Below are 24088 nucleotides of genomic sequence, written 5' to 3'. Positions count from 1 at the left end.
ACCAGAGGTGGTACCATAATAATAATAATATATTATTATTATTATTATTATTATAAAATAAATCAATATTTTTTTCTTTTCTTTAGATGCTACTATTAAATATTGGATATGTACTGTGGGAAAAAATATCATGTAACATGTAAATATAGGTTGCAAGCTTTTTTTTAATTAAGCTTCAACTACATTTTACTATTTCCTCATCCGTCGAAATCTAAATGAAAGGTAAGATTAAAAATTTGTCAGGTAGATAGCCCTAAAAATATATAGCCTTGTCCTCCCCCTGCCTGAGCCAGACTCATTGTGAAGAGGGTCCACCGCACCACCACCAGCTCCTCCCACCCCGCTCCGTCCCTCTGATTCACGAGAAGAAAATAAAACCAACCCATATCAGGAGCAATATGGTAAGGCTCTTGCCAAATTTCCGCATACTGCTGTCACTCGAGATAAAATGAGTAGCACCTGCGAGTCTGTCTCTCGGGGTGGAACTTGTACTATATTGGCTAATGTTATTAACCACTGGGATAATGGATATATTTTAACTCTTTACACAACTTACAAGCTTGATATAAAGGAAAAGAGTTAATTTCTGATCTAGTCAAAAAACTAATTATGAGGTAAATATATTACGTCCATTTGGTTTAAAAAGAGGTAATTGTTTTCAGACGCTGCGGTTCTTTTAACTCAAAATGAGTTTTTCATTCGAAAGTACGGGCGATGAGAGAGAGTTTTCAGACAAAATGAAATATGTGCTGACGAACACAGACTGGCTTGGGAGTATTAGCCACAACTAAGAGCACAAGAGTCACGTACACAGACTGGACGTATCCTGAGGCTGAAGTACACTAAGACCAGAGTGTGCATCATTGCTCTTATATAGGATCCCTATACTCTCGCTTACTAATGCCAAAGGTGTCTCATTGTTTGGAATTTTTCCTCTTTTTTTTTTACATATAGCTGTTTTGGGTGGTGGGTAAGATAGGTTGCACCCAACAGCAGATAGCTTTTGCCTGAACGAAAATATAAAATCTGAACTCTGGTATTTATTTACCCAAACTCCAACCAGCTCACAGCATTTACGGTCTGATAATTTACCGTAGCAGCAAAATTTTCTTACTCTTAATGAAACAGTTACAATGAAAAGGTTTGGTGTACTAAAGTCTGCTTTTGTCTCTCCCTCAGTGACTTTTATGCTTCCATCTCTCACCTTTGAGGTGACTCCTTATTCTAACATGCCTTTATCACAGATGTTTGGATTACTATAAATAATTATCTTTATTGAATTGTATTTTTTAATATAATTTGTTAAACTAGATATAAATTTGGTAAAATTATAATTTAGTAAGTATATATATATAACATTTTAATAGCTCTAGTGTACATGAAATGTTATTTAATAAAACATTCTCACTTAAATATTACCTGGACAACCCGACAGACAATCAAGCCTCATATGGTCTAATCAAACTTGGTATCTTATCAAATAATATAAGTATTGTCGTTCTGTACATTGATATGATGTATGATTACCAGATTACCTCGACTTATTAGGCAAATCGGGCCTTGCATACTACGCCAAGTAATGTGTTCTGGCTATTAGGTTATATATATATATATATATATATATATATATATATATATATATATATATATATATATATATATATATATATATATATATATATATATGTCGTACCTAGTAGCCAGAACTCACTTCTCAGCCTACTATTCAAGGCCCGATTTGCCTAATAAGCCAAGTTTTCCTGAATTAATATATTTACTATAATTTTTTTCTTATGAAATGATAAAGCAACCCTTTTCCCTATGTATGAGGTCAATTTTTTTTATTGGAGTTAAAATTAACGTAGATATATGACCGAACCTAACCAACCCTACCTAACCTAACCTAACCTATATTTATAGGTAAGGTTAGGTTAGGTAGCCAAAAAAAGCTAGGTTAGGTTAGGTTAGGTAGGTTAGGTAGACGAAAAAACATTAATTCGTGAAAACTTGGCTTATTAGGCAAATCGGGCCTTGAATAGTAGGCTGAGAAGTGCGTTCTGGCTATTAGGTACGACATATATATATATATATATATATATATATATATATATATATATATATATATATATATATATATATATATATATATATATATATATATATGTCGTACCTAGTAGCCAGAACTCACTTTTTGGCCTACTATTCAAGGCCCGATTTGCCTAATAAGCCAAGTTTTCCTGAATTAATATATTTTTTCTAATTTTTTTCTTATGAAATGATAAAGCTACCCATTTCATTATGTATGAGGTCAATTTTTTTTATTGGAGTTAAAATTAACGTAGATATATGACCGAACCTAACCAACCCTACCTAACCTAACCTAACCTATCTTTATAGGTTAGGTTTGGTTAGGTAGCCGTAAAAGTTAGGTTAGGTTAGGTTAGGTAGGTTAGGTAGTCGAAAAACAATTAATTCATGAAAACTTGGCTTATTAGGCAAATCGGGCCTTGAATAGTAGGCCAAAAAGTGAGTTCTGGCTACTAGGTACGACATATATATATATATATATATATATATATATATATATATATATATATATATATATATATATATATGTCGTACCTAGTAGCCAGAACGCACTTCTCGGCCTACTATGCAAGGCCCGATTTGCCTAATAAGCCAAGTTTTCCTGAATTAATATATTTTCTCTAATTTTTTTTCTTATGAAATGATAAAGCTACCCATTTCATTATGAATGAGGTCAATTTTTTTTTATTGGAGTTAAAATTAACGTAGATATATGACCGAACCTAACCAACCCTACCTAACCTAACCTAACCTATCTTTATAGGTTAGGTTAGGTTAGGTAGCCAAAAAAGTTAGGTTTGGTTAGGTAGGTTAGGTAGTCGAAAAACAATTAATTCATGAAAACTTGGCTTATTAGGCAAATCGGGTCTTGCACAGTAGGCAGAGAAGTGCGTTCTGGCTACTAGGTACGACATATATATATATATATATATATATATATATATATATATATATATATATATATATATATATATATATATATATATATATATATTATATATATATATAATATATATATTATATATATATATATATATATATATATATATATATATATTATATATATATAATATATATATATATATATTATATATATATATATATATATATATATATATATATATATATATATATATATATATATATATATATATATATATATATATATATATATATATATATATATATATATATATATATATATATATATATATATATATATATATATATATATCTCAGCCTACTATGCAAGGCCCGATTTGCCTAATAAGCCAAGTTTTCATGAATTAATGTTTTTTCGTCTACCTAACCTACCTAACCTAACCTAACCTAGCTTTTTTTGGCTACCTAACCTAACCTTACCTATATATATAGGTTAGGTTAGGTTAGGTAGGGTTGGTTAGGTTCGGTCATATATCTACGTTAATTTTAACTCCAATAAAAAAAAATTGACCTCATACATAGTGAAAAGGGTAGCTTTATCATTTCATAAGAAAAAAATTATAGTAAATATATTAATTCAGGAAAACTTGGCTTATTAGGCAAATCGGGCCTTGAATAGTAGGCTGAGAAGTGAGTTCTGGCTACTAGGTACGACATATATATATATATATATATGAAAAAATAGCACATTATGTTCATTGAAAACAGCAGATAAAGCTGTGCTCATGGGTTCCTCTCTTTTCAGAAACCATATTAAGTTAAATGTATGATGACTTGGGTGTAGTATATGTGTAAAACAAAACACACGGAGACACAGGTGGTATACATATCAACACAAGGTGAAACACAGCTGGTATACATATGAATACAGTGTGTAAGACAACACAAGGTGAGAAACAGTTGATATACAGAACAACAAAGTGTATAAGACAACATAAGGAAGCACAACTAGTACACATCTCAACACATTGTATAAGACAATACAGAGGGAAACATAGCTATAGCTGGTGTATTTGGAAGTAAATAAATGTTTGTGTGTGTGGTCGAGTAAGTCATAGGGACGAATAAGAGTTGAACGTGGCGGCGTGAAATGGGGAAGTAAATAATAGTTTAGAACCCCCTAAACTGAAATGAATTAGAGGGTGGTTGTGACTATTTTGCCCTCAGGCGTATTGCCCTCAAGTGTGCACCCCCCGGGCAGGTGTTCCGGACGTGCTGCGCGCTGAAGCATGCTAATATTATATCTGCTGACAGTGTGGAGCAAGAGACGGTTTCTCATTCCTGTTAAAATAGTCGGGAACCTTTATTTTGGGAAATTTTTTGTATTGTGATACGCGCGACTCTGCGAATAAGGGCTTTACAATTTTTATAAATTATTCTCATATTAATAGTGTATAAGTTAGTTATTGGACCTTTGTATTTGTATACATGATAGATGGACAGCTACATGCTATATGTGCAATAATGTATACTTGACAGGTGTGCCACTGTATGTTATACATATATACTGTAGAACTGAGTGATGTACACTTGTGTATAAGTGAGAGAAGGATCTCTGTGAATATAAAAAATAAGATATATGGTACTCCTTATTCATAAGTGAGATATATGTCACTATATGTTATAAGGGAGATATACACTAATGTATATTCATAAGTGAGATATTCATCACTATTTGTTATAATGGAGATATACACCAGTGTATATTCATAAGTGAGATATTCATCACTATTTGTTATAATGGAGATATACACCAGTGTATATTCATAAGTGAGATATGCACTACCGGTTCTGTATATGTTATAAGTAATATATAAACAACTGTACATTCATAAGATGCCATACATTTCACCATTGCGTCTAACAAACGAGATCCTTCACAGTTTACCATCGCGTCTAACGAATGAGATCCTTTACAGTTTACTATTGCGTCTAACGAACGGGACCCTTTACAGTTTACCATTGCGTTTAACGAACGAGATCCTTTACAGTTTACCATTGCGTCTAACAAACGAGATCCTTTACAGTTTGTCATCGCGTCTAACGAACGAGATTTTTTAGTTAACCATTGCGTCTAACAAACGAGATCCTTCATATTTTACCATTGCGTCTACCGAACGAGATTCTTTACAGTTTACCATTGCGTCTATCAGTTCACCGAATGTATGGACATTGAAGTTCACACCGTGTACTTCAATGAGAAAGTACATATATGCGTACGAAGATGAAATGCCAGTGTATGGATACTCATAGACATATTTATCATCCAAAAACTTAAACTTATTGACATTATAAATGCTGTCGTATGAGTTTCATATGAGGAAACGCCAGGGTTCAAAAAATAAAATTCATTCATACTAGTAGTCACTTTTTTTTTTTAGCTTTGCATGACTTCATAGTTGTTATATTAAGAGGTAGTTTATCTTTGTGGGTTGTACGTTAGATTTGTTCTGATTCTTAACATATATAATTCTAATTACAAGGTTAAAAATATAATATGCACGGTATTGCTTTTATTTTATATTTTGAGGAGTTGCATGTATGTTAAGCAGCAGTAAAAAGGTTTAAACTTTAAAACTCAAGTTCTTGTGTACACACCTCATCAGTCCACAGGTTGATGAAGACTGCCTTTATATAACTATACTAAGTTTTCGGGCTCACCATAGCCCGTGCTACTTGGAACTTTTTGTTCCAGGTAGCGAATCTTTAACAACAACAACATATAACTATACAACCTTCTTGAACAGTATGAAAGCAGTTCCCTAGTCCAGTACCCAAGCGTTCTTTAGGCTCTGTGTTTCTTGTCTATATTCTTGATTATGTGTCATTATTTTTAGATAATTTTGATTTGGTTAAACTTGTTTAACATCTGTCCGTTCTTCTTGAAGCTCTTCGTAGCCCTTTTGACATCTCCTTATTCCATCTTTCGTAAATTAGCATAAGCACCATACAATGGGTTTTCTATTTAGGTATTGGTGCATCTGTTTTATATATAAATGCATATTTTTATCAATGGTGCATATTTTTATCAATGGTGCATAATTTTATCAATGGTGAATATTTTTACACATCAGTTCATATTTTTAGGTATTGGTAAATCTTTTAAGGCATACAGTAGTTGCATCTTTTAGGCATAGGTGAATCTTTTTTGGCATAAGTTGACTTTTTTAATACGTTACATGTGCTTAACGAAGTCAGCAAATTTAAAGTATTCTGTCGGAAATTAACTGTTTTTTTATTTGTTCATACTTACTGCCCTAAATGGAAATAACCATTTCCACTCCAACTTTAAATTAATAGGCTCTAAATGTAAGGCATTCGTCAACGAGTTGGTCTCTTTTTGTTTGGAGTATAACTCCAGATTGTTGACCTATAAAATGTGGTAATTTGTAATGTTTCTGACCTCATAAATTTGAGCATACGTAAACTAGTTGACCACTAACGATACACATGCACACATACACTCGCAGCTGAGTGGACAGCGCTCAGGGGTCGTAGTCCTAAAGGCCCCGGTTCGATTCCATGCGACGGCGTTGGAACCAATCGTATTGACGTTTGCTTTTCCATTAGAGACTTTCGGCGCCGTGGAGAGGGCGGACCTGCTGTTAGGGTGACAGCTTCTCCCCCGTATCAACTTACCTTGGCTTTGCGCCCTGGAGAGGCTACTCCAGACCGACAATCAGAGTGCAAATCCATAGTCTCCTGAGACTGATGGATGCCTTATATATATATATATATATATATATATATATATATATATATATATATATATATATATATATATATATATATATATATATATATATGTATATGTCGTACCTAATAGCCAGAACGCACTTGTCAGCCTACTATGCAAGGCCCGATTTACCTAATAAGCCAAGTTTTCCTGAATTAATAAATTTTCTCTAATTTTTTTCTTATGAAATGATAAAGCTACCCATTTCATTATGTATGAGGTCAACTTTTTTTATTGGAGTTAAAATTAACGTAGATTTATCACTAAACCTAACCATCCCTACCTAACCTAACCTAACCTATCTTTATAGGTTAGGTTCGGTTTGGTAGCCGAAAAGGCTAGGTTAGGTTAGGTTAGGTAGGTTAGGTAGTCGAAAAAAACATTAATTCATAAAAACTTGGCTTATTAGGCAAATCGGGCCTTGCATAGTAGGCTGAGAAGTGCGTTCTGGCTACTAGGTACGACATATATATATATATATATATATATATATATATATATATATATATATATATATATATATATGTATATATATGTATATATATATATATATATATATATATTTATATATATATATATATATATATATATATACATATATATATATATATATATATATATATATATGTATATATATATATATATATATATATATATATATATATATATATATATATATATGTATATATATGTATATATATATATATATTTATATATATATATATATATATATATACATATATATATATATATATATATATATATATATATGTATATATATATATATATATATATATATATATATATATATATATATATATTATATATATATATAATATAATATAATATAATATAATATATATCGCTGGGGCAGTGGTAAGAGTACCAGCGCTGTTGACAGGGAAACCCCTAGCGGCCTGGCTTCGAATCCTTTGAGGGGTCATAGAGATAAGTGATATGTATGTATCATTTATTTGCTTTATCAAAGAGCACCAAGCATGGTACCTGATGGTATTTGTAGATCAGAGTTCATTCTCAGATGAAGCAGTGGAGGACCATACAACTGGACCACGAGACCTCATAAGGAGCAGAATATTTAAACTCTTGCAAGCCCATTCTCAGGTGCATTTTAGTTACATGGTTTACTGTTTTATCAAGTTTACTTGTTTGGAGCTTTTGTGTAGTGTGTGACTAATACACAGTATACAAAGGTTAAGTGTGTACAGTGCGTACAGAAAGACAACGCTGAATTACTGTTCACTTTATTTGTATTAATCGAGAAATCGAATTACTCATTTGCTTCGAAAAAATATGGGGTACATAAAATCCAATTATACTCTATAGAAATTCTTACAATAATATTTTATCGTTATAATATGAGATCACATAATTCGAAGATCCAGTTTATCTTCCATCCAAATATTCCAAAAACATAGTTATAAAAATAAATATCGCTTTAAGAATTAACAACTTTTTAGAAGCACTTGCGGTGGACGATGCCTGGGCCGGACTCGTCGTACTCCTCCTTGGTGATCCACATGGTCTGGAAGGTGGAGAGAGAGGCCAGGATGGAGCCACCGATCCAGACGGAGTACTTACGCTCGGGAGGAGCAATGATCTTGATCTTGATGGTAGCTGGAGCCAGAGCTGTGATTTCCTTCTGCATGCGGTCAGCAATACCAGGGTACATGGTGGTACCACCAGACAAAACGTTGTTGGCGAACAGGTCCTTCCTGATATCAATGTCGCACCTCATGATGGAGTTGTAGACGGTCTCATGGATACCAACAGATTCCATACCCAGGAAGGAAGGCTGGAACAAGGACTCTGGGCAACGGAAACGTTCGTTACCGATGGTGATGACCTGACCATCAGGAAGTTCGTAGGACTTCTCAAGGGATGAGGAAGCAGCCGCAATGTTCATTTCATTCTCGAAGTCAAGGGCGACGTAGCAAAGTTTCTCCTTGATATCGCGAACGATTTCTCGCTCAGCCGTGGTGGTGAAGGAATAACCACGCTCTGTCATGATCTTCATCAAGTAGGCAGTCAAGTCACGGCCAGCCAGGTCGAGACGAAGGATAGCGTGGGGAAGACAGTAACCTTCGTAGATGGGGACGGTGTGGGTGACACCATCACCAGTATCGAGCACGATACCTGTGGTACGACCAGAGGCATACAGGGACAGCACGGCCTGGATGGCCACGTACATGGCAGGTGTAGCAAAAGTCTCGAACATGATCTGTGTCATCTTCTCACGGTTGGCCTTGGGGTTGAGGGGAGCCTCCGTCAGGAGGACTGGGGACTCCTCAGGGGCAACTCGCAGCTCGTTGTAGAAGGAGTGATGCCAGATCTTCTCCATGTCGTCCCAGTTGGTGATGATGCCGTGTTCGATGGGGTACTTGAGAGTCAGGATACCTCTCTTGCTCTGGGCCTCATCACCGACGTAGGCGTCCTTCTGACCCATACCGACCATCACACCCTGGTGACGAGGACGGCCGACGATGGAGGGGAAGACGGCGCGGGGAGCGTCGTCACCGGCGAAGCCGGCCTTGACCATGCCGGAGCCATTGTCCACAACCAAGGGGCTCACTTCGTCGTCACACATGGTGGAGTGGTGCTAGGTCTGGGAAAACAGCAGAATTCTAATTAAAATGATTCCGAATTTGCTTATTTTTACATGACATCAAATGTAAATGCAGATTTAAAAATATTTGCAACTAATTTTGTTAATTGCTGTATTATTATCTGCAGTATATGGTATATTTAACATATTTAGATCTAGGTAAGAAATCAGTTAAGCATTAAATTATTTATTAACCTGACTTGTTAAATACATAAAAACTATTTGACGTAGATATTTATGTTACGTACTTTGTTTATTATAATTATATTGATTATTAATATTGTTATGAACACATGTTTTGTAATGCTGATTGGTCGAACGAAAACAAAAAATTAAGAATTGGAGAACATCAGAAACTGCAGTATTTGCCCACGAGGCTGCTGTTATCTAAAACAGATATATTCACTCATGTGTTTGTTTAACCAGCACTTAAAACAATCTAGCCCCCCCTAACTGTATATATGACGGTATTTCAATGTTCGGGGACTGTTATAACTTGGTGTATAACTACTACACTAAGCTAATTAGTTAACATGATCGTGGGTAAGAGGAAGCAGGTTGACTAGCTGATTGGAACCGTCTGCCTTCCTTGTTTCACAGCACTCAATCGTCTTTAGCGCAATGCATCTGCAATATATCCAAATCATATTTAAGCCAATTCTAAATCAAGTCTAATATGTAACTAATTTAACACTTTAACTTGCATGTTACTATTAACAATAATTGGGGCAAGAAAGGGGAAAAGACGCCATGAACTTATCATGGCGAGTTAAAGTAAAATCCCGCTCAGTAAACTATTCCCTGCAGTGGTGCCCAATATAAGAGTGTTCAACTGAACTCTCGTTTCCAAGCGCACTTGTAAAAGCTTTAAACCTCGCTAGTTTCCCCCCTCTTGCTCTGGTTGGGCGGCGAGCTTGTACATGGATGTTAAGAGTAGCCATGTGAGCAGCGAGGGAAGCAACCTCGGCCACTCCTCCCCGGGGGGTATGTAGCTCGTTGTGGCTGCATCATTTAAGGCAGCCGTAACGCTGTGTTTATGAGAACGCTCACTTAAGTACTTGTATTTATCTCAGAATATGCGTCATTGATAATCTGTTTAACAGCGACGCAAGGAAAACTGTTACTATTTATATATATATATATATATATATATATATATATATATATATATATATATATATATATATATATATATATATATATATATATATATATATATATATATATATTATAAGGGAGAAAGCTGCAGGAACACGCAAGCCATAGATAACTAAGAACTCTAATTGGACGGGCCAGGATTCGAACCCATGCCGTTCAGGATCACCCCTAAACGTGCACAGTGCCGTGACCACCGTACTGTGTACGTACTGTAGACGATCATTGATGCGGTGGTCACGGTACTGTGTATGTTTAGTGGTGATTCTTGATGGCACGGGTTCGAATCCTGGCTGGGTCAATTAGAGTTCTTAGTTATATATATGTGTATGTGTGTAAATCACGAAGAAATTAACACGTGATGAACAATACGACAGTGTCAGACCACGACGGAAGGATTAAGACAGGAATTTCCATAAGTAGTTTCGTATTTCATAATACATCTTCAGTAGGATGGATTTTACAGTTTAGTGGGTGTGGATATATAGGCAATCTGTTTTTATTTGAAATTAAAGATTTGAAATAGAATTTCGCAACATAAATACTCTGTAAGACATATCCTATTGTCTAATGCCTTGTTTGTTCATTTGTCAGAAAGTTCTCACCAAATTGATTGGGAGAGGGTTTCTTCAATTATGAATTGTAAAAACATTTTCAACAGGAACACTATTGAATCTGTTTTAATAAAGATTGCAAAACCATGTAATTTGAACATTAGCAGAGGTTTGTATAATTTATATCCATTTTGATTAATCAGTAAAAGTGGGATTTGTGTAGGATCATTGATACACATTTATCTAACTAATGACTTATTAATATCCCATTATCTCATTAAAGACATTGTACCTCACCTCACTTCACTTCTTTAAAGCCTATATATCCACACCCACTGAACTGTAAAATCCATCCTTCTGAAGATGTATTATTAAATACAAAAGTACTTAAGGAAATTCCTGTTTTAATCCTTCCTTCGTGGTCTGACACTATATATATATATATATATATATATATATATATATATATATATATATATATATATATATATATATATATAAAGATGTATATTAAATATTTTCTAATTAATATCCCGGTTTGAGATAACTAAGAAGATGCGTAGAATAAAATCAATAAATCGTTTATGACAGCTAATACTTAACACGTAGTATAACCATATTGTTTGTATCTCGCGTTACCCCGTTAGATAAAATCCTAATAAAACAAATACAAAACGGCCGTTTCCATTCGTTATCGTTATGTATTTTCAAGTAATTGATAATGATCACCACACAGCTGGTACACGTACACAGTGCAGACGTATCCTGAGCTTGAAGTACACTAGCTTCCTGCCTTCATAATTGCCTTTATATACCTGCTGTTTATTCCTGCTTATTAACGCAGCAGGATACTTTGTGTCATTTGTTTACAATTTCAGTTTACAGCTGGTTGAGGTGGTTGTCCAGAGCGGCTCTTTGCTTTCTACGTTGAAGTCATCCGATACCCCGGTGATAAATATTATATAATTAACATAATAGTTATTTTAACTTATTTTTAACAGCAGTCATAAATACTTGAATTTGTTTTATGGTATATTTTATTTTTATTAACGTTAACAATGACCAGAATTGCATTCCGGAGTATTGACTAACTAAAAAAAAACAATTGCTCAGGCTACACGCAAGGAGTTGGCAGCTAGGAAGCCTTAACATATACACGGCTTTTGCCTTAATAGTTGATGTTGTGTGTTGAATGACTCAGATCTCATCTCTTTAGAGTTTATTCAGAGATAGATTCCTGCAATGTATTTTTAAAACTTAAAGGTACTTGCCATATAGCTAAATGTATATACCTAAATATGTATATGAAGAGAGGGAGATATATATATATTTTAAATAATTTTACATCAAGTTTGACTAGCTAGTCAAACATGCAAAGCTATATGTACACGCGCCCACACATTCAGGTGAGTACACACACGCACACACACACACGCGCACACACACGCCCACACACGCCCACACACACACACACACACACACACACACACACACACACACACACACACACACACACACACACACACACACACTCACACACACACACACACACACACATACACACACACATACATGATATGATATGATAGAGCTATAGAACCATATCTATGGCTTTAGATATGATAAAGCCCAATAGGCTCAGGAACCTGTACATCAGTTGATTGACAGTTGAGAGGCGGGATCATAGAGCCAGAGCTCAATCCCCGCAAGCATAAATAGGTGAGTACACACACACACACACACACACACACACACACACACACACACACATAGGATGAACTATTCAACACTGGTGGGACGCGAACAAGGGGACACAGGTGGAAGCTGAGTACCCAAATGAGCCACAGAGACGTTAGAAAGAACTTTTTCAGTGTCAGAGTAGTTAGTAAATGGAATGCATTAGGAAGTGATGTGGTGGAGGCTGACTCCATACACAGTTTCAAATGTAGATATGATAGAGCCCAATAGGCTCAGGAATCTGTACACCAGTTGATTGACGGTTGAGAGGCGGGACCAAAGAGCCAGAGCTCAACCCCCGCAAGCACAATTAGGTGAGTACAATTAGGTGAGTACACACACCAGAGCAAGGACTGTCACAGGCGGGTCAGGGTCGGCCCAGTCACTGGGTTATGGACTCGCACAACCTAGGAGTTGTAGCCTTTTGGGCACTTTGAATGTACTGACAGATATAAGATAATTTTCACCGGTGCATATGTAGTGCGCGCATTTTATATTGACCTGCTCTTCCTGGCAATTCTTGTGTCGTGACCTCAAACGTATCTGGAAAATAATTGTGAATAGCGATTGCGGCAATAACGACTTCAAGGAAATTGTTAGTAAGAAGCTAAATAGCCACTACACTGAAAATAATTGACCCCGTAGAAAAGGATATTGTAGTGCACTATAAAAATAGATTTACCCCAGGCCTATAAGTGAGAATGAAAGGATGATACGGGATGTAATTAGCATTAATTGTAAGTCTTGCAGTAAAAACACTTGCTGTCAGAATTCAGTGTGAAAGGAAGGAATTATCAAGGGAAAGCGCCAAGCCATTACGACTATATAGCACTGGGAACTGGGAAGGGGTCAGGAAAAGGATTTGGGATGGGACGGGGGAAAGGAATGGTGCCCCAACCACTTGGACGGTCGGGGATTGAACGCCGATCTGCATGAAGCGAGACCGTCGCTCTACCGTCCAGCCCAAGTGGTTGGGTAATTCAGTGTGGAACAAGTGAACACAGTTGCTGCCTTTTCCTCCACTGAGGACTAGCGAGCCGACAATACTACCAAATGGAACGTAACATAACAACTCTTATCAGACGTAGTGTCATTACGAGGATCAGCAAATATTTACACGTTATCTGTCCTACGTATAGGAGAAGGTGTCTTAGTTATGTGAGTGTTTAAGGGGAGAAAGTCACTTAGTTTAATCAGACTCGTTAGGTCAACGCGACCACAAACAACTGAGGAAGACTGTATATGTCTCTGTTCACTTGTAATAATGCAACAAAACAGCTGACTTAGAGAGTGTCTTGTCAAGGTGTATATTTAGTACCATCTGGCAGTGTTATGATATAAATTAACTCGTGATCCGGTTAAGCCACACACACACACACACACACACACACACACACACACACACACACACACACACACACACACACACACACACACACACACACACACACACACACACACACACACACACACACACACACACACACACACACACACACACACACACACAAAATAAAGTTTTCGGTGAGTGAAATTTAATTAAGTTAGTTTACGAGCGCACCTTGATTAACACTGCTATTAGTTTGTATTCCATATAGTGAATATGGAAACGTATGAAAAAATATCTTGCTTTAATTTAATTAAAATTAATTAACTTTTAAATTATGTTGTCTTTTGGGCGTTTTATATAGCATGAGCGCAGACGCTTACAAAGCATCCTTTAAGTTATGGATTTTCCACAGACATTGTAGTGTTGACAGTTGCGTCAGAGATAGCATGGCAGTTCACTTCCTTTTAATTATATCTTCGACATATACATTAGAGTACCCATTACTGACTTGTTTATTGCTCTCACACGGTTGACACAGTTGTTGAAGATGGAAGGAGGTTGACCTGCGTTACTCGGTACAGTAACGCAGTCTCCTGAGACTGATGGATGTCTTCTACTACTACTACTACTACTGACTTGGACCTGTGTTACTGTACCGAGTAACGCAGATCAACCTACTTCCATCTTCAACAACTGTGTCAACCGTGTGAGAGTGCTCTCGACACAGTTGTCTACAGCACTTGGCTTGTACCTGTCAGGGCACTCACTATTAGCATTAAGGCACATTACTTTGTTGGTTCCCATAGTGTAGACCGCATAGTGTTCCCATAGAATTTAACCTTGATCAAAGAGGATGAGGTTTATGTTTTAAAAATATTCATCGATTTTGAAGATGACAAATATTGGCAATTTATCACATTTTCCGATAACTATGATAACTATTTCCTTAATCTTACGAAGATCTTTAGCTGCCGCTTTGAGCTCAGAAGATAGTATGGTGCTTCACTAATTATATAGAACCTTTCCTCCATTTGTCAGAAGTTCTCCTCGCAAAGTATCCTTAGTGATGACCTTTTGTGTCTCAAGGTGGAACATGTCGTGCAGCAGGATCTCCAACTCCACCTTCCGTCTCCCACCGTCTCACTTGGTCTCGACATAACGTGACAGTTTATTCCCAGATTTAAGCGAGTGAACTGATCCTCAGTGAGGCTGATTCCGGAGAGATTTCGGAAGCCATCTCTGGGTCGGGGAACTGCAATAAGACCTCCAAACAAAGACGTCAGTTTTTTGGTGGTCCTAGTCTCTTGTGTTATGAAGATATTGGACTGCAAGTTCGTGGAGGCATTGGTCGGTACCAAAGGGTCTCTGAGGCTAGTTGTTTGTAATCTCTCTCTCTCTCTCTCTCTCTCTCTCTCTCTCTCTCTCTCTCTCTCTCTCTCTCTCTCTCTCTCTCTCTCAAACGTCAGCCGTTTGCAGCAGCTGAAGGAGGCATTCGAGCAAAATTCGGTGTTAAGTTTCACTTACGAGATGGAGAGTAATGGGAAGCTGCCTTTTCAAGGAGTCACGTAACAGTCACAGGAAGGAATGGTGGCTTCCACACTGCAGTCTACACTAAGGAAACGAACATAGGAATGTGCCTTAATGCCTATAGTGACTGCCCAGACAGGTACAAGAGGAGTGTTGTCAACGCTTACGTCGACCGAACTTTCACTCACAGCTCTGGTTGGAACCAGGTCGACGAAGAACTCTGTAGGGTAAGGCAGGTCCAAGTCAAGTGGCTTCTCTAACGATTATGTTGAAGACGTCATTAAAAGAAAGGTGAAACGCCATGCAGCCTCTGAGGAATCAACTAGCACAACACTTGTACCCCCTATTAGACTGTTTTACAGAAACTTCTTTTCGACGGCTCATAAAACGGGGAAAGTGTCCTGAAAGATATTATTAATAGGAACGTTATCCCCCACAGACACAAATCAGAAGATACAATGAACAATTTACTACAAAAACAAGAAAACGGCCAACCTACTCATGAAGAACTCTTCAGACACCAAACAGAACGCCTTGAAAGAAACTAACGACGTCTATGCCTTCACATGCCCATTTGGGGACTGTCAGCCCCGAAGATCTCAGTATATAACCAAGACAACAACGTCTCTTTCTAGGCGATTAACAATGCATAAACAAGGCGGCTTCATTAAGGAGCATATAATCTCCTCACACAACCAGACCATCATTAGACATATGTATATATTTTTTTTATTTGTCAAATTCTTTCAGAAAATAAAAAATACTAATATAATGCACCTCTTGTTTTCCATTCTCGCTTATAATTATTTTCCATGTATACAGAGCAATTTAAAACCGTAAAAATATGGACTATAATTACAACATTTTCTTCCACAGTAATTACTTTTATTTTTGTTGTTAACAGATATGCCCACATTCAAAAAATTGTATGCAGGAAACATATAGATAAAATATTAACAATAATAACAATTCACATGTGATTTCGATAGTGTACTTCTTAGAAGCACTTGCGGTGGACGATGCCTGGGCCGGACTCGTCGTATTCCTCCTTGGTGATCCACATGGTCTGGAAGGTGGAGAGAGAGGCCAGGATGGAGCCACCGATCCAGACGGAGTATTTACGCTCGGGAGGAGCAATGATCTTGATCTTGATGGTGGGGGGAGCCAGAGCTGTGATTTCCTTCTGCATGCGGTCAGCAATACCAGGGTACATGGTGGTACCACCAGACAAAACGTTGTTGGCGAACAGGTCCTTCCTGATATCAATGTCGCACCTCATGATGGAGTTGTAGACGGTCTCATGGATACCGACAGATTCCATACCCAGGAAGGAAGGCTGGAATAGAGATTCGGGAGCACGGAAACGTTCGTTACCGATGGTGATGACTTGACCATCGGGAAGTTCGTAGGACTTTTCAAGAGATGAAGAAGCAGCAGCAATATTCATCTCGTTCTCAAAGTCGAGGGCGACATAGCAAAGTTTTTCCTTGATATCGCGAACGATTTCTCGCTCAGCCGTGGTGGTGAAGGAATAACCACGCTCTGTCATGATCTTTGTAAGGTAAGCAGTCAAGTCACGGCCAGCCAGGTCGAGACGAAGGATAGCGTGGGGAAGACAGTAACCTTCGTAGATGGGGACGGTGTGGGTGACACCATCACCAGTATCAAGCACGATACCTGTGGTACGACCAGAGGCGTACAGGGACAGCACGGCCTGGATGGCCACGTACATGGCGGGGGTGTTGAAGGTCTCGAACATGATCTGTGTCATCTTCTCACGGTTGGCCTTGGGGTTGAGGGGAGCCTCCGTCAGGAGGACTGGGGACTCCTCAGGGGCAATACGAAGCTCGTTGTAGAAGGAGTGATGCCAGATCTTCTCCATGTCGTCCCAGTTGGTGATGATGCCGTGTTCGATGGGGTACTTGAGAGTCAGGATACCTCTCTTGCTCTGGGCCTCATCACCGACGTAGGCGTCCTTCTGACCCATACCGACCATCACACCCTGGTGACGAGGACGGCCGACGATGGAGGGGAAGACGGCGCGGGGAGCGTCGTCACCGGCGAAGCCGGCCTTGACCATGCCGGAGCCATTGTCCACAACCAAGGGGCTCACGTCTTCGTCACACATGTTGGAGTGGTGCTAGAGGTCTGCAGAAAATAAGTTTATGTTTAGGAGTTTTATATTGGAGCACTGAAAGTTACTTTTTTGCAAGTAGTGTTCATTGCAGTATTACCTGAAACTTTTTTTGAAAGAACTGTGAATTTAGAGCTTTAATTTAAACATATTTGCAGTTTGTCGGTAAAGATGATCTACATAATATTTTCCTGAACAGATTGTATTTTTTTATTTAATTACTTAGCCAAAAATTGTATTATTATTATCTTTGTCGTGGTCAAGTTTGTGAAATGCACCATATCAACTGCAATGAATATTATTGAACGAAGTGTGGAATTTTCATTGATTCTGCACAACACAAACGTAATCAACCATAATTTTGAAATTCCATCAGTGCTTGTTTTGTAATATATGTAATTATCTCCTAAAATAATTGTTATAACAACACACAGAAAATACATAAACAGACGGTTCTTGATTTCCATGGTTTTGAAGCAGCTCGTTTTCCTAAGCGTTTCCAACGTCACTGAACTATTGAACTAAATCAGCCCGTTCTCACAAGTGTTCCCAACGTCATGAAACTGTCGCATTAACGTGCTCTTATCCTAACCTACCAAAGTACCCACGAAGAGAAAACGGGTCATTATGTCAATTTCGCGAGCCGCTACCGTTTTCTAGCACGACAGTTTTTGCCCTTAGGGAACGTATTCGTCAAAATGCGACGTGCTATAAGGAGGAGGGGTTGAATAAATTGCCCGAACCTAACCTTCCCGTGGACCCACGAACAGAAAACGGGACATCACATCAACTTCGCTAGCAGCTGCCATTTTTAGTACGTCAGTCTTTGGCGTTAGGACACGTCAAAATACGACGTACTTCAGGAGAACGGGTTGCTTGAAGAACAGTTTCGGTGTTACTCGGGTAAACACTCAAAGTTTCAATATGGAATTTCAATAGCATCGGTTTGGTCATGGATTAATGTGCTCTGATAATGTGTTGCAAACCCACGAGTCAAACGGTTCTCGCCACATTCTTATGTTTACTGACGTGGTATTATAAGAACATAACAATAAGGAACACTACAGAACGCCTATTGGCCCCTATGAGGCACTTCCATACTATACACTCAAACGTATCCGTATGTATGTCAAACCCACGCTTGAAACAATCCAGCGACCCGTGTCTGTTGCAAATTCCAAATATTTTGACCATCATTATGTGGTGAATTTGTAATTAGAAAGTGGATGGAGCATAATGTTGAAATACGCAATTCATTAAGTTGAGTGAAAAGTGGATTTTTGGAATTTTCTTGAATTAAAGCAAATTTTTCTCCCATATATCATGAAATTTCATTTGCAAATCGAGTGCCATTCATGGTTCACCTTGGTCTTTAGGTATAAAATAACAAGGGAAATAGAAAATTATTATCGGGTAAAGGACATTTTTAAATATTAGCACTGCAACCTTTCCTATATATATATATATATATATATATATATATATATATATATATATATATATATATATATATATATATATATATATATATATATATATATATATATATATTTACTGCACTCCTTTAGTTTCAAACATTATCACAATTTACAAAGATGTCAGTCACTTCAGTCGAGCACATATAACACAGGTATCTATTCTCTCACACGAATGTCTCGTCCAAGGAATCCAAATTTCAAGGGTTGCATCAGCAAATTACGAGGGGAAACAAAATCAGTGGATGCCGATTTTGTTAAAGCTATTGATGGATTTAAACCGGTCGTTGGTGTGACGCTTGGTCGCGTAGCTGAAGTATTAAACCTCAAATTGTCAGGTGTTTCTTTGGACTGAAATTCGACGTGCTAGGCTTTCGACCCCCCTAAGTGCAACAAGAGTTATAATAAACTTTGTTATTTTAAGTGGTCTTTCTAACTTAACTTTTCGCTCTATGCTCTGTTTACATTTGTTGCATTTAATAATAATTAGCATTTAATATTAAGGAGAAATTTGTTTTGGAAGCACTTGAGAAAATATTTTATATAATTATGATGTGTTTGAAACGTATTTCACTGTTTACAACTCCATTTTTCTGAAGCTAATAGTGCTGGGTCATTGAACGGAAATTTTAGTGATGTGCAGGCGACGAGTCACAATAACGTGGCTAAAGTATGTTGAACAGACCACACACTTGAAGGTGAAGGGACGACGACGTTTCGGTCTGTCCTGGACCATCCTGGACCTGGAGTTGTTGAATCGACTTGAGAATGGTCCAGGACGGACCGAAACGTCGTCGTCCCTACACTTTCTAGTGTGTGGTCTGGTCAACAATTTCAGTGATATTGTGCCTTTCCAGTTCCCTTCCGAAAGCAAAACATTAACGAGAATGTCCCCATGCTTTTGCTTGTTTAATGCGTATTAACTTGTATGTTACGCAGTTGTTGTACGCTGTGTTATCAAGCCGTGAAGTGCGCAGCGGAAAATATGTCGATGTCGATTATCCCGAACTCAACACAGTGATGGTGAAGGGACACGTACACAGCCGAGTGGTATCCTGAGAGTGAAGTACACTAGATGGCGCCCCTGCTTCACCACACTTATATACCGCCCGTATACTCCTGCTTACTATGGCCCCATAACTGCTCCCTCACTGTATTTAGGTATTTTTTATTTACAGTTGCTTTAGCCTGCTTGATGTTCAGAGAGTTCCCACTATTCTTTTCTCAATGCTGGCAGCGGCTGCCTCTTCATTAATGTATGTCGTATCTATTCATAAAGTCACCAAGATAGATATATATATCTTCCCTTCTCGCTGTAGTTTGAATTAGAACATATTTATGCCACCTGTGTTTCTATTCTGAGAGTGAAAATATAATGTTTCAACAAAAAATGGTAGCCAGTTTGTGGCAACCCGAGGATATGTAAGGTCTACGCTTTTACCTTGATAGTTGCTTCTCATTAAAATGACTGTAATACTTCCCACTGTAAGAAAACTTATTTTTGCCTCACGCTTATTCGAGACCAAATTCTAAGATTTGGGTAGTACTGCTTGTAGGTGGGTGTGGGCGATGAGTTAGCTGCGTTTGGAGGCTTCTGTAATGTTGCACTCACTGTACTCATGTTTAGCGTGTCTTATTTATTGGTTAAACTGTGTATATGTGTGTGTGTGTGTGTGTATTGGTAAATTGTGTTTGTGTTGAGGAAATGGCATATTTATGACTGAATGTGTATGTAGGTGTAATGTAAGCGAATATATAGCATGCATTTATATAGGTGTGAATGGCTATGTTTATATTACACACACGCATACACACACGCGCTCACACGCGCACACACATACACACACACACACACACACACACACACACACACACACACACACACACACACACACACGCACACGCACACACACACACACACACACACACACACACACACACACACACACACACACACACACACACACACACACACACACCACACTTGAGGTTGGAGAAGACGACACAGACATAAATGTAGCCACCTGTGAGCACGAGTCAGGCGTCATACGCCAGCAGCTGCAACAAAAACAGTCCCTTCACTTAGTTCATTTATTATGCACCCCATACCCATCTTGTGGGCGGTAGTGGAAAGGGTTACAGAGGCACATAACTGATGCGTCATCCGTATAAATTTTGTGTGTATTAAAAAGCATTGAAATTCTTAAATCATAAGTAATTAAACTGCTAAACCGTAGCTAGTCTAACTGAATGCCTATAGTCTAATTCTAGCAGTCAATTAGACCTAGCTTAGGCCTATATATTTCACATAACTTTTTATAAAGTAAATCATATCGTATATTGTGTTCCGCCTAGTTGCCTCGCCTCTAAAGGACTACTCTGCTGTGATGGAGACGCCCGCCAAACACACGACGAAACTACGACGTTGCTATAACGTTAGAACACGTTTTAACACCTAACAAGTTGTAACAACCAATATAGCAAGTTGTAACGACGTTCTAATACTTCATAAAAACGTTATAACAAGATGTTACAACTATATTACAAGTAGTAACAAGGGATTTTTAGAGACCGTTACGTTGTGTTCGCAGGCCGGAACCCGGTACCTCTGAGCGAGAATCACGTAGCATACGCTCCAGTCTCTGAGGGGTCAGTACAATTTGGGTACAAATGTGTTGTCCTGTTGCAGAGGTATACAAGTGACGAGAGAGACATTGTGTATCATAGGAAGGCAGTCAATACCTTTAATGTCTGCTCGAGGCTTTTGCGAGCACGTTAGGTACTCACCTAGTTGTTCTTGCGGGGGGTTGAACTCTGGCTCTTTGGTCCCGCCTCTCAACTGTCAATCAACTGATGTACAGATTCCTGAGCCTACTGGGCTCTATCATAGTTACATTTGAAACTGTATATGGAGTCAGCTTCCACCACATCACTGTCTAATGCATTCCACTTGACGAAGTGGAATGTCAAGTGGAATTCCACCTAACACCTAACTTTGTTAGGTGGAATTCCACATTCCACCTAACAAAGTGGATATTAATGGGGTATTAAAAGTATCAGTACAAGACAGTACACGAAACGATGGGTATTACTTAGATAAGTTAAGATTTAGGAGAGACTTGTGTAAATACTGGTTCGGTAACCGGGTTGTTGATTTGTGGAACCAATTACCGCGTAACGCGGCGGTGGTGGGGGTCCCTCGATTGTTTCAAACGTAGGTTGGACATATATATGAGTGCGATTGGGTGGTTATAAATAGGAACTGCCTCGTATGGGTCAATAGGCCTTCAGCAGTTACTTTTTTTCTTATGTTCACTTGTTAACTACTCTGACACTGAAAAAGTTCTTTCTAACGTCCCTGTAGCTCATGTGGGTATTCAGTCTCCACCTGTAGTCCGTCCTCTCCAGCGTTCCCAACGTCACTAAACTCTTGTACTAAATTGCCCGAACCTAACCTAACCCAGCACCCACGAACAGAGAACGGGCCATCACGTCAATTTTGCGATCCGATTGCGAGCTCGGCCCATCATACCCGAAGCTCGGCCCATCATACCCGTAGCTCGGCCCATCATACCCGTAGCTCGGCCCATCATACCTGTAGTTCGGCCCATCATACACGAAGCTCGGTCCATCATACCCGTAGCTCGGTCCATCATACCCGAAGCTCGGCCCATCATACCTTGTAGTTCGGCCCATCATACCTTGTAGTTCGGCCCATCATACCCGTAGCTCGGCCCATCATACCTGAGGCTCGGCCCATCATACCTGAGGCTCGGCCCATCATACCGTAGCTCGGCCAGTCATACCCGAAGCTCGGCCCATCATACCCGTAGCTCGGTCCATCATACCCGAAGCTCGGTCCATCATACCCCGTAGCTCGGCCCATCATACCCGTAGCTCGGCCCATCATACCCGAAGCTCGGTCCATCATACCCGTAGCTCGGCCCATCATACCCGTAGCTCGGCCCTTCATACCCGCAGCTCGGCCCATCATACCCATGGCTCGCCCCACTTCTAATGTCCTGTCAACTCTTGTAATCATTTTGTCCCGTACCTGAACCAACTTATGCCCCGTACCCTCATCTACTACTAATCTGTCACTTCACTTGATAATGATCACTCATCTTCACTAGGTAAGACCCCTCTCATCTCACGTGATTATACCTCCGTCATCTCACATGTTCCTTATATGCCTTGGCTCCACACGCTTTCTCTGCGCGGCTGTTCACAAATGTTCAGAATTCTTGAAAGTCGTCGTCCCTTCACTTTCTAGTGTGTGGTTTGATCAATATATTTCAGCCACGTTATTGTGACTCCTCGTCTGCGTTCAGTATTCTTCTTATTTAGTCTTTTTGTGCTTGTTCTATTCTGCAAACCCTATCATAAATATTCCATATTGTTCCTTCGCTCTCTTTGCTTAATATGTAAGTTGCAGACGATGAGTCACAGTAATGTGGCTGAAGATATGATGACCAAATAAAATACCAGAAGATGAAACGACGACAACGTTTCGGTCCATCCTGGACCACTATCACAATCTACTTGATAATGGTCCATGACGGACCGAAACGTCGTCGTCCGATCTTCTGGTGTGTGGTCTGGTCATCATGAGTATAAGTTTCCTCTTAAAACCTTGGAAAAGGGTGAAAAAGGGTGTATAGTCTTCACTTTATTGAGGGGTTCCGCTCCACACTGTATCGCTTTAAGGTTTAATTGGATCATTCCTGGATGTTTACCGATATGTCAGGTGTCACTATCAGAATCTTAGTATCTTACAGAGCTTTTAA

At 38.5% G+C, this 24088-nt stretch overlaps 4 protein-coding genes across 4 annotated transcripts in view; 1 reads left to right on the top strand and 3 right to left on the bottom strand.

Annotated features, from left to right (window-relative positions):
- LOC123766836 (actin, muscle) overlaps positions 1–847 on the bottom strand; it is a 5184-nt gene extending 4337 nt beyond the window's left edge. Inside the window, exon 1 of the mRNA XM_045756232.2 lies at positions 811–847. The gene's annotated coding sequence lies outside the window, so the exon portion shown is untranslated. The remainder of the gene's footprint in view (positions 1–810) is intronic.
- LOC123751289 (actin, muscle) overlaps positions 1–24088 on the top strand; it is a 242720-nt gene that overhangs the window by 140614 nt on the left and 78018 nt on the right. The gene's annotated exons all lie outside the window — the stretch shown is intronic.
- On the bottom strand, positions 8013–11922 carry LOC123766835 (actin-3, muscle-specific-like). Its single transcript, XM_045756231.2, has 2 exons — positions 11848–11922; positions 8013–9389 (listed from the first exon to the last, which is right to left on the bottom strand). Exon 2 carries the CDS (start codon positions 9369–9371, stop codon positions 8241–8243), a length of 1131 nt encoding a protein of 376 aa, XP_045612187.1. The 5' UTR covers positions 9372–9389; positions 11848–11922; the 3' UTR covers positions 8013–8240.
- Positions 16556–20462, bottom strand: LOC123766837 (actin CyI, cytoplasmic). The gene is made up of 2 exons (XM_045756234.2): positions 20341–20462; positions 16556–17840 (listed from the first exon to the last, which is right to left on the bottom strand). The coding sequence occupies exon 2, from the start codon at positions 17818–17820 to the stop codon at positions 16690–16692; it is 1131 nt and encodes a 376-aa protein (XP_045612190.1). The 5' UTR covers positions 17821–17840; positions 20341–20462; the 3' UTR covers positions 16556–16689.

Source organism: Procambarus clarkii, chromosome 60 (assembly GCF_040958095.1).
Source record: "Procambarus clarkii isolate CNS0578487 chromosome 60, FALCON_Pclarkii_2.0, whole genome shotgun sequence".
In the NCBI taxonomy this organism is placed as follows: Eukaryota; Metazoa; Arthropoda; class Malacostraca; order Decapoda; family Cambaridae; genus Procambarus; species Procambarus clarkii.
The sequence above is the reverse complement of the archived record's forward strand: the minus strand, read 5'-3'. Positions and strand labels throughout refer to the sequence as shown.

Excerpts from the sequence above, each read along its gene's own strand:
- LOC123766835 (XM_045756231.2), bottom strand. The coding sequence starts at position 9,371 with ATGTGTGACGACGAAGTGAGCCCCTTGGTTGTGGACAATGGCTCCGGC.
- LOC123766837 (XM_045756234.2), bottom strand. The coding sequence starts at position 17,820 with ATGTGTGACGAAGACGTGAGCCCCTTGGTTGTGGACAATGGCTCCGGC.